This window comes from Sarcophilus harrisii, chromosome 5 (genome assembly GCF_902635505.1).
Source record: "Sarcophilus harrisii chromosome 5, mSarHar1.11, whole genome shotgun sequence".
Lineage (NCBI taxonomy): Eukaryota > Metazoa > Chordata > Mammalia > Dasyuromorphia > Dasyuridae > Sarcophilus > Sarcophilus harrisii.
In genome coordinates, this window is record NC_045430.1 from 227793147 (window position 1) to 227808708 (window position 15562).

Sequence of the window (15562 nt, forward strand, 5' to 3'; positions counted from 1 at the left end):
GCTATAGGGTATGCTGCTGACAGAATTATTTAAAGTTATTTTTAAATCAGATTATGAGAAGGGAAGTATTAAAATTAAAGTTAAACGCAGCTCTTATAGACAAATGATGTTACAAAACCCATTAGCAACTAATTTACACTTAATAGCTAGATTTAAGTCAGAGTTCATTAATGTACTTTTCTCTGCAAAGACAAAACCAATAGAGAATATTATTTTTTGTGAAAATATATTTATGTCCCATCATCTTGGGATACATTATAATGCAGCATGAAATCAAAGTATAATTATCAGAAAAGCTCAATTTAAAAGAAAGGCACTGGAAGGATACTAGCATGGAGAGAGTGCATATCTTGGAATTAGGAAGAACTGAATTCAAATTCTACCTCAGTTACTAGCTTCATGACCTTGGGCAAGTGGTTTAATCACTGTCTGCCTCAATTTCCAAATCTATAAAATAAAGATATTAAATGCAGTGCCAGGTGTGCCAGAGGTGCTTAAATATATACTTGATTAACTGATCAGCTTGATTTATTCACAATAAAGAAGTAAAAATTCCAAAGGATTAAAAAATAGTCTCAAATTTTCTCTCCAAAGCTCATAGCTCAGGTTCATTGACTTCTTACAACTCTTCAAAAATTCTTTGCCTGTAACTGGGTCAAAAAGCAGATCTTCAAACTCTTCTTCAAACTTCTGCAAGGTGTATAGCATTAGTGTTCTTACCCAGGACTACCTGACAATGTACTAATTTCTGGTTGCAATTTTTGAATTCTGAACAAATATTGATTAAATGGGATGTTGGAGAATTATGTGTTCAGATTAAGTTTGAATGTTCTTTTTAACATTTTATTTTTTTAAACTTTTTTAAAATTTTTAACTTTTATTTTAATCAATATTCCTTATGATCTTCTAAAATATATTAGTTCATTTTAAATGCCTAAATAAGTATTGGGCCATTCCCAATATGGGTTAATTAAATTACATGGTTTCTGAGGCCTTTTAAGATGCAGACCTAAATTTCCCTGCTTTTTCTTGAAAAGGCACATTTCTTTTAAGAGGCTACAGTAACCCATTGTTTGTAGGACATACTATTTGAAGTTTTTGTTTGTTGGTTGGTTAGTTTTTTGTTTTTTTTGTTTTTTTTAACCAAGTAGTTATAGGTTTGTAGAAACACCCAAATTCTCTCACCTATGTCTCATTCTGAACAGGGAGACAAATCTGCTTCATATATAGGCATAATTAGGGATGGGATTATACTTTAAATGGTCACAAAAGAGTGCTTTTCATCTTCAGAACTGCCCATCTGAGGAAAATGAACTTTCATTTACACTTAGTACCATTAGTACTTAGCACAGGGATCCACTATCTTGATTTTATCTTATTAAAAAAATTAGTTACATTTTGTTTCGATACAAGTGCTTCCCAACAAATATTTAGATGCCATTTTCCCCATCCTTCAAAATACATTATAGTCACATAGTAGTAATAGCCTTGGGTTTCACGTTAGCATAAGGATCTACTCTCTTGTTTTGATCTTATTAAAAGAAATAGTTACATTTTGTTTTGATACAACAGACACTTTCCAACAGATATTTCAATGCTACTCTTCTATCCCTCAAAGTACAGTACAGTCACAACATAGTAGTAACACAGCCTTGGTATTACTTTACCCTTGAGTGTCTGCCACAGTAATCTTAGTATATATGAAATACTTTTAAAATACTCTCAAAATGAACAAATTATAATTTTATTAATCTGAGAAAATGAACACTGAGTAATTTGGAAAATTGAGCATATGAACACATGACCACCACACCTCTAGGATGAGGAAAATGTTAACATCAAATAGGTATGATGGTTCCCGAAATGTAGAGAGATGGGGCAACATGTCTCTGCAAATCAGCCTACCTCTTATGACAAAGTATGGACTAATTGATTTGTTTCTGGCCCATATGTACATAGAGCAGGCTACTGATAGCCTTGTTTACTTCCTGTGGAGTTCAAATGATATCTTCACACTGTATAACTCCCCATACATATCATAAAAGAATAAAGTTTTAACCAGGTATTCTGCATATATGTTTAAGCTTTGAAGTAGCCTTTCTGTGGGAAGAAACTAATTTTCTGGGTTTTTGTAGAGTACTTCTTATAAAGATTAAGTAAATATTTATGTATTAAGTAAATACTCATTTAAATGGAGTAACTTATACCTTTGTTGCTTCAACATGTCTTTGGGCCTCTTGGAAAATTCCACTAACAGAGGGTGTAGGCTGGCACATCTGTCCATTAGGTTGTATAGTACTTGCTGTATGTCCTAAAAAGGGAAAAATGAATGAAAAGGAGGAAAATCAATGTCTTTTCAAGATGCCAGAGGATATAAATAACCTGAAAATGAGATAGTTCATATGTAGGAACCTTAAAGAAAGATTCATAGATAATAATATGCAATACTGAAGGTCTACCTAAAAAAAAATTGAGGCTGTAACAATGTTTTTTGTAATAAGCAAAATGAAATTTTTAAAAAATGAATTTTTAGAAGTAAATATTAATTAACTGTAATATCTGGAGAATGATGAGTTTATATTAAGTTTGAACTACATTGAAAACATTATCAACCTGAAAACCTTTTCTGTTTCAATTCTTGTTAATGAAGACCTAAAATATATTAGTTTACTTTGGTGCCTTTATCAATAAAGATACTGAAGAATCATTTTAAAATACCAAGTTTTGTTGGGTTATACGATTAAATATACAGATTATAGGAAATTCATTCTGATCATTGAGATTCCCCTTTAAGTTACTGGGAGAAAAAAATGATATGAACTTATTTTATTATTTGTCTCATTCTCCTAAAACTTTACTTTAATTGAGAATTTAATTCGGGTTTCACTATATTTAGAGAACTCAGCTACATTTAATTCATTTTTCATGAAGATCATCATGTTAAATCATATTAATCTGAGATTTATTTGGCAACTACTCAGTACTCTATGCTTTCTTTTTTGCTTTCAAATCAATAATTTAGTTATTTCTTTACTATTTCAAGGGTATTGAAGGTACTTATTAAATATATAATTTCAAAATTCCTGGGTTATCCTTACTCTATTTTTTTTTTCTTAGCAACATCTCATATTCCTTGAGTCCTCTGGAAGAAGGGGTGAAAGATATAAAAAATCAAATTTAGACTTGTAAGGAAAATCTTCCTAGCTGTTAGAGCTGTGTAGATGTGAAAGAGACTGTTTCAGTTCAGGGATACAGTCTTTTCTATATAACATTTGCAAGGGATGCTTGAAGAAATGTTTTAATTGTGCCTGGCCTAATAGATAAGGCACTTTTGAAAAGCCTTGGCAAGTACAAAAGACCAATTTCTGATACAGTTTTGTAAATATTTTCTTAATTCTGTCTTACAGATTTGTCTTACCGATAGCAAAGGCTAAATGACTGATTTATTAGATATGATGGAGTGGGGGTTAGTTTGTGGGGTAGAAATTAGACTATATAACTATGGAGTCCTTTCCACCTCTGAGATTCATTCTATAATTGGAGTACAGTCAACTTTGAAAAGAAATCCTTGCTTAGTTCCTTGCTTCATTAACCATCCATTATAAATGGTACTTGCTCTGATTATTCACAGGTGACTATGGGGTCAACACTGTAGTTATGAAAGCAAATCCTATTTGTGTCCTCTTTATTATTCTTTTGTGGAAATATATTTTTAAACAATTTCCTTTTTTAGTTTTCTAGAAATATGAAAAAAATAATATTTCTCCACTGTAAAAACTCCAGATTTTTCCCTTGGGAAAGTAGGAAGAACAAAGGCTGGGATCTTCCTTCCAACCAAATTTAACTCTCATGTTAGCTGGGATCATTATCTTCCTACCTGTGATTTATTATTACATGATTAATGATTGATGATGTATACTTAAATTTCATGTTAAGAAGCTTATTATTGGAAGGAATTCTTTTTCAGTCCTTGAGAATGATTCCGGAATGAATGAACAAATAAATAATTTACTAAGTGCTTATTATACACAAAGCATTGTGCTAAATTCTGGGGATACAAAGGGAAAACAGACAATTCCTGCTCTCAAGGAGGAATTCTCTACTGGAGAAGATGATACATGTGGAAGCTTTCACCTACAAGTCAGACGAAAATGTCCCATGGTTCTTAGAGTGTAGTGACAAAGCAAATGTTAATGCCTGTATATAATGTCATTTCCGCTGATAAAATCATCAGTTTCTAATTTGGAACCATTTGATAGTAAATTTGGTGACAAGAACTTTCTTTTCTGGGTCAAATCTTGGGATAGAGAATCATGTTGAGGGGATGAAAAACTATGTCAATTTGGACATCTCTCTCTCCACACTACAAATGGCTTAGAAATTGCTTAATACAAAGTTCAAAAAATTTGTTTCTGGAAAATGTTAGCCTAAATTGAAGAAGGCATTATCATTACTAAGATTTTTTTAAATACTCTTTTGTTTTTAATAAAAAAGATGTTTTCTTTTTCTTCTTTGTTGGGAGGTAGAGGTTACAGAATCACAAAACATGAGTTGGAAGGATTCTTAGAAATCAAGGAATTCAGTCTATACCTAAACCAGAATTTCCTCAATAAGAAACCCAACAAGAAGCCATTCAGCCTTCACATGAAGATCTTGAGTGGGAAACCAGTACTTCCCAGCACAACTCATCTTACTTTTAGATAGTTTTCAATGCTCAGAATTCTCTTACACTGAACTAAAACCTTCCTTTTTGCAATTTATATTCATTGCTCCCAATTTTGATGTTTGAAGCAAACAAGGACAAGTCTTATTCCATTACAGAAAAGAATCATTGGAATTTTAGAAGATAATTGTCTCCTTTTCCTCCATCTCCCCTATCTAAGTCTTCTTTCCTCCAAGTCTCAGTTTTTTGTACAGTATGATCTCTATGTTTAATTTCTCCCTGGCTACTGGCCTCTACTACCTATAAACACACTTGTGCCTCCTCCACACTTAAAATGTGGACACTTAATACAGTCATTCTTGATAGTTATCATTTCATCTCTTCTCATATCATTTAGTCATGAAAAGACTATCTACAGTCAAGGCCTCCATGTTCTTTCCTTCTGTTATGTTCTTAACAATGTGATCTGATTTCTGAACCCATCATTCAATTGAAATTGTTCTTTTCAAAGTCAAATGATCTCTTATCTATTACATCTAATTGTCTTTTTTTCAATCCTCACTTTACTTAACCTTTTTGCAGCCTTTCACAAAATCATCCACTTTTCTCCTTTGCCAATCACCATCCTGGTTCAGGCCCTCATCATGTTACAACTTGACTATTGCAGCAGCATCATATTAAACTAACAGTGGTATTGGCCACCTTATTGTTCTTGAACAAGATGCTTCAACTCTTGACTCCAGGCAATTTCACAGACTGTCCCCACATGTCTGGAATCCTCTCCCATCACATCTACATCTTCTGGCTTCTTTTAAATTTCAATCAAAGTCCCACCTTCTTAAAAAAAAAAAAAAAAAAAGCTATCCCAGTTTTCCTCAATCTTACTGCGTTTTCTCTGAGATTATCTCCAATTTGCCATGTAAACATTCTGCTTGTACATCGTCATTTGCAGGCTGTCTCCCATTAGACAGTGAGCTTCTTGATAGTAAAGGTGATTTTTTTTGGTTTTTCTTTGTTCTCTAGTGCTTAGAGAATTGCCTAGCACATAGGAGACAATAAATGCTTGTTGACTTTTCACTATCGGATGATGATGATCCAAGGAGACAGAGGCAGTTGCTGTTCTCTGACCTCTCTCCTCTTCCCTCTGCCTCCAATTTATTTCATTCGCAATCCACAAGTAACATCTTTGTTATTAAAGGCTGCTTTGAAATTCCTTCAAGTTTATGATTCACAGCTGTGGAGGCTCTCGGAGAATTGACCTGCCCTTTCACCTAAGCATGGTCCTTAACATAATACAGTGGCTCTGGTGATTTTAAACAACTCACTTAACTTTGCTGAACCTTATTTGCCTCATCTGTAAAATGGAGGGAGGGGGTTGTAGCAAATGACCTACTTCTAAATCTATGCCTTCTTTGTGAATTGCTCCCAAATTTTCTTCTAAGCTCTAGAAACATATATAATTATATGTATTTTTACCTGAGTTACTTTTTGAATTTCAAAATCAACATATATAAACCTGAAATCCTCCTCTTCTTCTATGACTCTCCCATCTTATGGTCCCTACAATTTGCTTCTTTTGCTGATGTCCTTATTGCATGGTATTGCAATTCTTTTATTTATCCATATTCAAAAATACATTTGCAATTCTACTTATCCATACTCAAAAACACTTTTGACTCCTTCATTTCTCACTTTATATATCCCACTCCCCTCTAATCCACCCTTCCGACCACTGTGTATATTTGACCATTTGACCATTTAATCACTCCTTCCATACCAAGGAAGCTCTTCCTTGTCTTGGCATAAATGGCCACTGGCACATTTCATATTGTTTTATCCCCCGTATTCTTTGCTTCAGCCAAACTGGTCTATTCTTCATCCTGTCACAGCCCACATTTGAGTCTTTCTTCATGCTGTGTCCCATGACTGTAGTCACCTCCTCTTCCTTTCCTGTTGAAGTTTCATGCAGCTTTTAAAGCTAAATCAAATGTCACCTCCCCCTCGCCGCAGAAGTTTGTCTTGATTCTTCCTCTCCACTAGTCTATAATGAAATCTTCCCTCTCAAACTCACATAACACTTTGCTTTCTTCTCATTTTGTAATGAGAATGTAATAAAGTGTAATCATTTTGTATGACAACTAGCTGTGTAGACCTTGCCAGAGCTTGTGGTTTTGTCTGCTGGTACTGCCAGAACCCAGATCTCCTTTACACTATGAATTGTTATCTTCATGAAAAAGGCTGCCTCAAGAAGCCTTCAATTCCTGGCAAAGGTGATAGAATGTACACAAATGAATAGGGCACAGAAGCAGAGGATGCACTATCCTCCCTCTTTCCCTTCACTCCCCTAGACTGCATATATTACGGGTCTTTCCTCCTTCAAGGTTATTAATGAAATGCATATGAACCTGATTTCACTTGTATGGAATGTTTTAGGCTAGTTTTTTTTTTTCCTTCTTGTTATAAAGAGAGAAACATACAGGACGATGATATCCTAGCTTCCTCCTTCCCTCTGAGATTGCCTCATAAGGGCTGTGCTTTGGATTTGGATGGAAAGATGACAAAATCCAAGAGTGTATTGTTTTAAACAGACACACACTCTACAGTTATGAGTTGGTGAACAACAGAGAGTTGGTGACCACAATGGTAGCATGCTATTCAGTGACTACAGAGAACAGGAAGCTTTGTCTTCCTGCCTGAACACTGCCTTGCTTCTCACTGAGGCTGTCCAATGAAATCCCTCTGTGGTCAGGTTCAGTCCCTGTTCTTTCCGCCAGATCAGTGTATTGTGGGAAGTTTGGTGCTGTTTTAAAATACAAGCAGTATCTACTTAGAGTGAGCGGTTTGTAACAATGCCCTTGGAAAAGAAGTGTAAATTTTAGCTTCTTTATAGTGTCTCCCTGCAGCACTTGATTAATAATCAGGGGTGGCTTTTGTTTGTGCTTAAACAGAGGGCTGAGAAAACAAGTGTATCTGTGGCAAGTAGAGCTTCTGATCCCCTAATTTCCTCCCCTGAACAGTGGGGGAGAATTGTGAATGCCAGCCTAGCTTAACTTCCAGGGTGTTTGTAGGGAGCCACCAAGAAGATTAAGGCAAGGGGCTGGTGGGCTTGTGAGGCTGCAAGCAATACAGGAGGGAAATCCTCCAGCAGGAGCTCGCCCAAGAAGAGGCGGAGTGTTTGGAGAAAGGACTGCTCAGTGCCCATTGTACAGATGAAGGTCAAGAAAGGGTTAGGGTTTACATTTACAGATTAGCAGCCAGCCCTTGTGACTGAGCAGTAATGATCCTGTTCTTTGCAGAGGGTCTGCTCTCAAGATTAGCCTCTAACCAAGAGGCTGAGAACAGTGACAGAGGGTCACTGGCTCATGAACTGTTTAACCAGTCTGAGAACTGGCAGAAAGGGCGAACAAAAACTCACACTAAATATTACACTTTTAGGTTGTAGAGTGATTTCATCACAGCCACCTGGTAAAATAGGTCAATTGTTTTGAGGCCAGATCTGTGATTTTAAGGGCATAGGCATTGTCTTCCCAATAAGGAAACTTCCTTAAACTAAAGAAGATTAGCAACTTTTAGTCTTTGAGAACCAATTGCTTACAGCAGAGGTATCAGGTATTTGGCCCACATTACAAAGGGTATCTTGAAACGGATTAAAATGTAATTGGAAAATATTTAACAAAAAAATAAAAAATACCACAAAACAAAGATAACATTATATTTTAAAACTAAGTCACTGTGTAACCTGCAGGGATTCTTATGTATGGTACAGTGACCTCTATTTTTATTTGAGTTTAACACCACTAGCCTAGAACACTGAGAATTTAAATGACTGAATTCAGGATTGCAAAGTTAAATAAATGCCTGAACTGGGGTTCAGGCCCAGGGCCGTCACTCCGGGTCCAACATTCTGTGCAGTAAATCTCATCATTTTCAGGTCTAGAAAGAACCTAAGAATAGTAGCAGTAATTCTTACTAGATAGGAAAAGATAAAACTTGGAGCTATCCCTGTAGGATCGCTTAGATCCACATTCTTTTTTAATAATAGTTTTTTTTATTTTCAAAATATATGCAAAGATAGTTTTCAACATTAACTTGGAAAACCCTGTGTTCCAAGTTTTTTTCTCTTCTTCTTCCCCCCCACGGTAGACAGCAAGTAATCCAATATATATTAATATGTGCAATTCTACTAACCATATCTTCACATTTATCATGCTGCACAAGAAAAATCAGACCAGAACCTCATTCTTAAGACTGGCTAAGATCTTTTTACAAAACAAGACTTGAAAATGCAGGATCTGCTGGGAGTCTATTTCTTGGACTGGAAGAAAACATAAAGATCATTTAGTCCAGCCACGAGTGATAAAAGCATTCTCTTGATACCTTTGGAGGGTGTCTGAGTTGTAGCCGCAGGCTCCACTTTCCCTAGGTTAGACCACCGAGAGGCAAGTCCAGCTCTCGCCACTGCCTTTTGATAGTTGTCATAGAGGATCTTTCCATACTAGAAAGAGAAAACACAACCCACAATACAATGTTGGGCTAAATTTATCAGGCACGTATATTCTTCATAATCAAATATTCATTTTTTTGACTGAAGTATTTGCAACCTGATCATCCTTTTAATTCTGAAGGTGATTTAAAAAAATTACTCATTAGTCCATATAGGAAAGTTATCTACAAGGAAAGGAATAAACCTACACAGGACATAGAAGTTTTTCTTGTTTCCTCCCTTGCTGTCAGGCTGTTAGCTAATACTTCTGCTATTCTATTATTACAACATGCTGAGAGTAAAGGTCTTCTGGGGGCTTATCTTAGAAAATCCTTATTTCCAGCTTATTGGAGATGCACATATGTTTCTATCACTTCGTAGATGTTAACTGGTCAACAAATCATTAGGACCTTAAATCCAAGACCAAGTCATGTTGTCTATTGTCTAAGCTTGATGTAAGGAAAGAGACCAGATAAATAATTTGTGGAGAGTCAATATAGAAAGATTTTCTCACCTTGGCAATTCTTATTCCAGTGATCCACTGATTTAGAGTTCTTGCATCATCACAGCATAGATACTTGATATATTGTGACTCCTTTTGAATCTGGGGGTGCTGGAATAAATTAAGTTATAGATTTAACAAGTCATGTTTATACTCTTTGAGGAACTCTTAAGTGCTTTGCAAACATTTCTTTGTCAGTAAATGTTACCATCCACATAATTTTTTTGGCAGGAGGTTTCAGAGGGATTAAAAAAAATAAATTAAATATGGATGAAAATATTATGTGATATGTCACAAGCCTTTTGAAACTTCAATAAGAATATTGACAGTTTTTCATTTATATGGCACTTTGAATATTATTTCATTTGATTCTCACAACAACCTTGAGACCCATTTTACAAATGAGTAAACTCAGATTGAATAAATTTAGTTGATTAACCTAGGGTCACAAAACCAGTGAGTATGTAAGGTTACATTCAAACTCAGGTCTTCCTGATTTTAAATCTAACACTCATTACACTGTACCACCTCATCACTCCACAAAAAAAGATAATTTTTGCCTCCATTATTAGATTATAATCTATGCCATTTCTACTGTTATCAAATGACATTTAAAGGTGATTGTGTAGCACTATATTAGGTCTTCTACAGTAGTTAAGAATCAGAAGGCAAAAAGTCTCTGCCCTAAGAGAACTCATCATGTTATGGAGTGGAATATATAAGTATGGTTGTTTACCATCTAAGGCAACAGTGATGGAGTCAGACAGTCATGACATATCTACAACTGAGCAAGCCTAAGATTTTTAGTTAACTAGCAGCCCTATTTGGGGCAATCAGGAAGTTGGCAGGAAGGGAGAAGATAATCCTGAGGCTCAATCCAATTGAATAATCCCAACCCACTGTCATGCACCGGTTTTCCCCAAAAGTAAGTACTCAAAGTTGAAGAGGCTGGTTTGTGTGCTACAGAACTCCTGACCATCCCTATTCTTGCTATATCTGAAAGGTGCCAATACTTAAAAAAATTCAGTGTTTCAATGATGTGGGTATTCTTGTCACCCACATAGATTGCAACTTCTTTGTGCCTTGTAAATTGGTGAGAAAATTGGTGAAAATGTGTTATAATATATACAAAAAAATTATGAACCACAAACACTTGATTTTCTGAGGGTTCCTGCCCCATTTTCCTATTTCCTTCCTCCTTCTGAATCGCTAATTAAGTTAAACTAAAATCTTAACCTTTTAGGAGTCATGTTCCCCTCTGGCAATATGGTATAACCTTTGGACTCCTCAGGATTATGTTTTTAAATTCATAAAATAAAATATATAAGATCACAAAGGAAACCAATTAGAGTGAAATATAGTTATCAAGATTTTTTTTTTTTAAGTTCATGAACTCAGGCTAAAAACCTGCTCTAGGATGCAACTGGGATGCCATTCCTGTTTAGAAACATTTAAAAGTGTCCCACTATGGTTTAGAGAACTATACTTATTGATTAAACTTTTTCCTTCATCCAGGGGAGATAGGACATAGTAAAAAAAAACACTGACTGAGTACATACTTTGTGCCAAGCACTGTGCTAAGCACTGGAGGTATAAGGAGAAGCAAAAGATAGTCCCTACACTCAAAAATCTCATAATCTATTGGGGAGATTTAGACAGCAAATATGGGTCAAATAGGATATGATTACCAGAGGTAAGAGGATTGAGAAAGACTTTTTATAGATGTCAGAAGTCAGAAATGGGAAAGAAGAGCTTTCTACATTAAAAAAAAAATCTGATTTAGGCAATTGTCCCTTGGGGTAAGGGTGTGGTTAAGCTGATCTAGAAGATGGTGGATCTACTGGAGCAAGGGTCCTTTGGAGACTGAACTCGAAAAAGGGAGTTGGAGACACACCTTCAGTAGTAGAAAGGCTGAGTTAATGTATTGGCCTTTTAAATACTCAGCTTATAATTATCAATGTATGTACACAATACATGTGTCAGAATTCTACATGTTAATGATCCCACCAAAAAACCTGTGGCTAATTTTTGTTAAAAGCCTTCCTTTGGGCTTCCATCCTGTTCTTGCAGTTTTAGACCTGATATATCAGTCCTAGCAATGGCTTACAGAATCCCAACCAGGGTGTACTGGAGCCAGATTAACTGTATGGAGAGACAATTGGTAAATTTTCAGCATGATCATTTACGGCCTGGAAATTTTTGTTGTTCGCTTGTTTCAGTCACACCTGACTCTTTATGATCCCATTTGGGGTTTTCTTGGCAGAGATACTAGAGTGATTTGCCATTTTTGTCTTCTCATTTTACAGAAATAGGCTTACATGATTTGCCCAGGATCACACTGGACCTAATAAGTCTCTAACTTGTGTCCTATATAACTAGAGAGCCAGGAATCAAACAGAAGTTTAATTTCAGAGTGAGGGAAAAGGCCTGCAAACAAGAAAGCAAAATAGACACATGTGCCAGGGCTCTGCCCATAGTGGGGGCAACACCTGCCTTGGTATGGCTAAATCCTGATACTTAGGGTTGCAGCAACAATGAGATAAGTTTGATTCATAGCCCACTCTCCATGGGCAAGTCATAAAACATTTTTGAAATTCAAATGGATTGTTTGAAATATGGAGATGTTGAAATTTGGACTGTATCGCTTTCCTCATATCGTAGTCCTGAAGCTTAAATGCTAGTGTGTATAATAGACTGCTTTGTAAATGCTACGTAAATATGAATTATCTTTCTTTTTTTAAAAAAATAATACTTTATTTTTTCCTAATTACATGTAAAGATAATTTTTAACATTCATTTAACAAAATTTTGAGTTTCAAATTCTCTCCTTTCTTTTTTACCTCCTCGGGCTCTGAGATAGTAATTTCATATAGGTTATGTGTGTGATCCTGAAAAATATTTGCATATTAGTCATGTTATGCAGGAAAAAGCATTAAAAAAATTCCACAAAAAATAGAATGAAAAATAGTATAATAGTATGCTTTGATCTGAATTCAGATTCCACAGTTCTTTCTCTGGATGGGGATAGTATTTTTCATCATGAGTCTTTTGAAATTGTCTTGGATCATTTATATTGGTGAGAAGAGCTAAGTCATTCACAATATTGCTGTTACTGTATACATTACTATATATAGTATATCAGTTCTGTTCACTTCCCTTTGCATCAGGTCATCTAAGACTCAGGGGGCCTGAAACTATGGCCCGTGGGCCAGATGCGGCAGCTGAGGACAATTATCCCCCTCACCCAGGGCTATGAAGTTTCTTTATTTAAAGGCCTAAGAAACAAAGTTTTTGTTTTTACTATAGTCCCGTTCTCCAACAGTCTGAGGGACAGTGAACTGGCCCCCTATTTAAAAAGTTTGAGGACCCTTGTAAGTCTTTCCAGATTTCTCTGAAAGCAACCTGCTCATTATTTCTGATAGCACAAGTATTCCACCATAACCATACACCACAATTTGTTCAGTCATCCCCAGCTGATGGGCATCCCCTCAATGTTCAATTCTTTGTCACCAGAAAAAAGTTGCTATAAATACTTTTGTACAAGTCGATCCTTTCTCCTTTAAAAAAGTTTCTTTGTGAGACAGACCTAGTAGTGTTACCTTTATTTCTTAAGATGATTATAAATTAAAACTGAGAGGGCACTCAGAACCTTCTCGTCTGCCCATTCTACTGATGAAGAAATAGAGGTAGCAAGTTGAAATGATTGCCCATGCTCCTCCAGGAAGTGAATATCAGAAGTGAGATATGAACTTAGGTCTTAGTTCTTCTGGTACTTGCTGTCTCTCTAAAGTTAGCTACTTCTATACTTCTTTTTTTTTGTGTGTGTGGGGGGGAGGAACAAACATTTATTAAGTACCTACTACCAAGTACCTACTACTGTGCTTAATGTTTTACAAATATTTCATTTGAAAAAAAAAAACAAAAAAAACAAATATTTCATTTGATTCTCACAACATCCCCATTTTATAATTAAAGAAAGTGGGGCAGATGGGTTAAGTGACCCGAGTAGGGTCACACGACTAGTATCTGAGATAATATTTGAACTCTGGCAACCCTGATTCCCGGTACCACGTACATTTGGGGTCCCTACTTTAAGAATTCTAACAGAATTGTCTCAGGGGGACAACCTTGCTTCAGGCAGGTGCTACTTTAGCCTAGGAGCGCCCATCTCGATTCAGGATTCTCTTTTTTTTCAGGTTAAAATGTAGTCAATTAGAAGGCAAAAAGCTTGCTGGTTTCTGAAATGAGTAGAGAATTTCCCTCTGTTTTGTAGTTTTCCTTTGATTCCAGCAGATGGCATCAGATGCCTTAGGATAATTGATTCATTGACTTCCCCATGTCCCTACGATGGGACCATCATTCTGTATGTCAATCTTTTTTTCCCTTGGCCAGTGTTACCCTAAACACTCTCCTCTTTGAAAGACCAATAAAATGGAAGTCATGATTAAATAAACTAAAGGGTCTCAACTGCAGGCAGGGTTTGCTAAGGGCACTAACGGGTTGGGGAGTGGGAAGGCTAATCAAAATGTTTCCTCCCTTGATCAATCCACCAATACCAGCACCGTTCCCTCCATTAATGAAAAGGGAGCACAAACAAAGAAAATATAAGCCCCAGACAACTGTGAACTAAAGTTACATTTTTGCTCAGATTTCTTTCGCTAGAAAAAAGTTCAAGTCATACACTGCAAATGAAATTTTCCTTCGACTCTTTTACAGGGGTCCTCAAACTTTTTAAATAGGGGGCCAGTTCATTGTCTCTCAGACTTGGAGGGCCGGACTATAGTAAAAACAACATCTTTGTTTTGCGGGCCTTTAAATAAAGAAACTTCATAGTCCTGGGTAAGGGGGATAATCGTCCTCAGCTGCTGTATCTGGTCCTCGGGCAGTAGTTTGAGGACCCCTGCTAGGATTTTCCTACCATTTCTTGCACATTTTTAACCACTCTAGGGAAACAGCATATTTAATTTTGTGATACAAGAAGATCTGAATTCAAACGGGGCCTCAGATCCTTCTTATCTGTGTGACTCTGGGCAAGTCAATTAACTTCTAACTGTAAAATGGGGATCATAATAGCACCTACGTTTCCAGGATTGTGAGGATCAAATAATAGCTTATATAGTGCCTGGCACATGAAGGCATTAAATAAGTGCTTGTTCCCTTCCTAACAGAGGACTTTGTATTTTTGTAATTGGAAGATAGCATTCAAGGACCAGAAGGTCAGGAATGGAGGAGAGGAATAAATGTTGTAAGCTTGTTCTTGCAAAAATTCAAGTATAGATACTCAACTGTTAAAAAAAAAAAAGTCTATCTAAATTACACAGTTAAAAAAAAAAGCTTGAGGAAATTGTGTATGAATGTAATGAAATACTAATGTGCTATGGGAAATGCTGAGCGGGTGAATTGCAGAAAATTCTGGACTGACTTACATGAACTGATGTTGAGTGAAGTGAGCAGAACCAGGAGAACACTGTACACAGTAACAGCAACGTTGCACAAAGATCAACTTTGATAGACTTTGCTCTTCTCAACAATACAGCGGTTTAAGACAATTCCAAAAGACTCAGGATGGAAAATGCTATCCACATCCAGAGTGATCTATGAATGCAGATTGAAGCATACTATTTTCACTTTTGTTTTTGTTTCTTGTGGTTTCCCCCTTTTGTTCTGAGTCTTCTTTCACAACAGACAGGGACTAAGTAGTATTTTGAAAGTATTAAAACTAAAACAAAAATTAATTTTCCTTTAAGAAATTACACAAGGGTGCTAAAAGTCCCAAATGAAATATACACTGTAGAATTTAAAAGGAAAGCTTTAAAAAAAAGTATGATTTTCCCCCTTGACCTGTGAGTTAATTGGTTTAAGGAACTCCTAAAATGAAAACTCCCTTTACCAGCACAACCTGACAACTATCAAT

At 36.0% G+C, this 15562-nt stretch overlaps 1 protein-coding gene across 1 annotated transcript in view; it reads right to left on the reverse strand.

Moving 5' to 3' along the window:
* APBB1IP (amyloid beta precursor protein binding family B member 1 interacting protein) overlaps positions 1 to 15562 on the reverse strand; it is a 114586-nt gene that overhangs the window by 6443 nt on the left and 92581 nt on the right. The window contains exons 11-13 of the mRNA XM_003771855.4: positions 9661 to 9759; positions 9041 to 9158; positions 2208 to 2311 (exon numbers count right to left, since the gene is read on the reverse strand). Coding sequence (XP_003771903.1) covers positions 2208 to 2311; positions 9041 to 9158; positions 9661 to 9759 — 321 coding nt within the window. The remainder of the gene's footprint in view (positions 1 to 2207; positions 2312 to 9040; positions 9159 to 9660; positions 9760 to 15562) is intronic.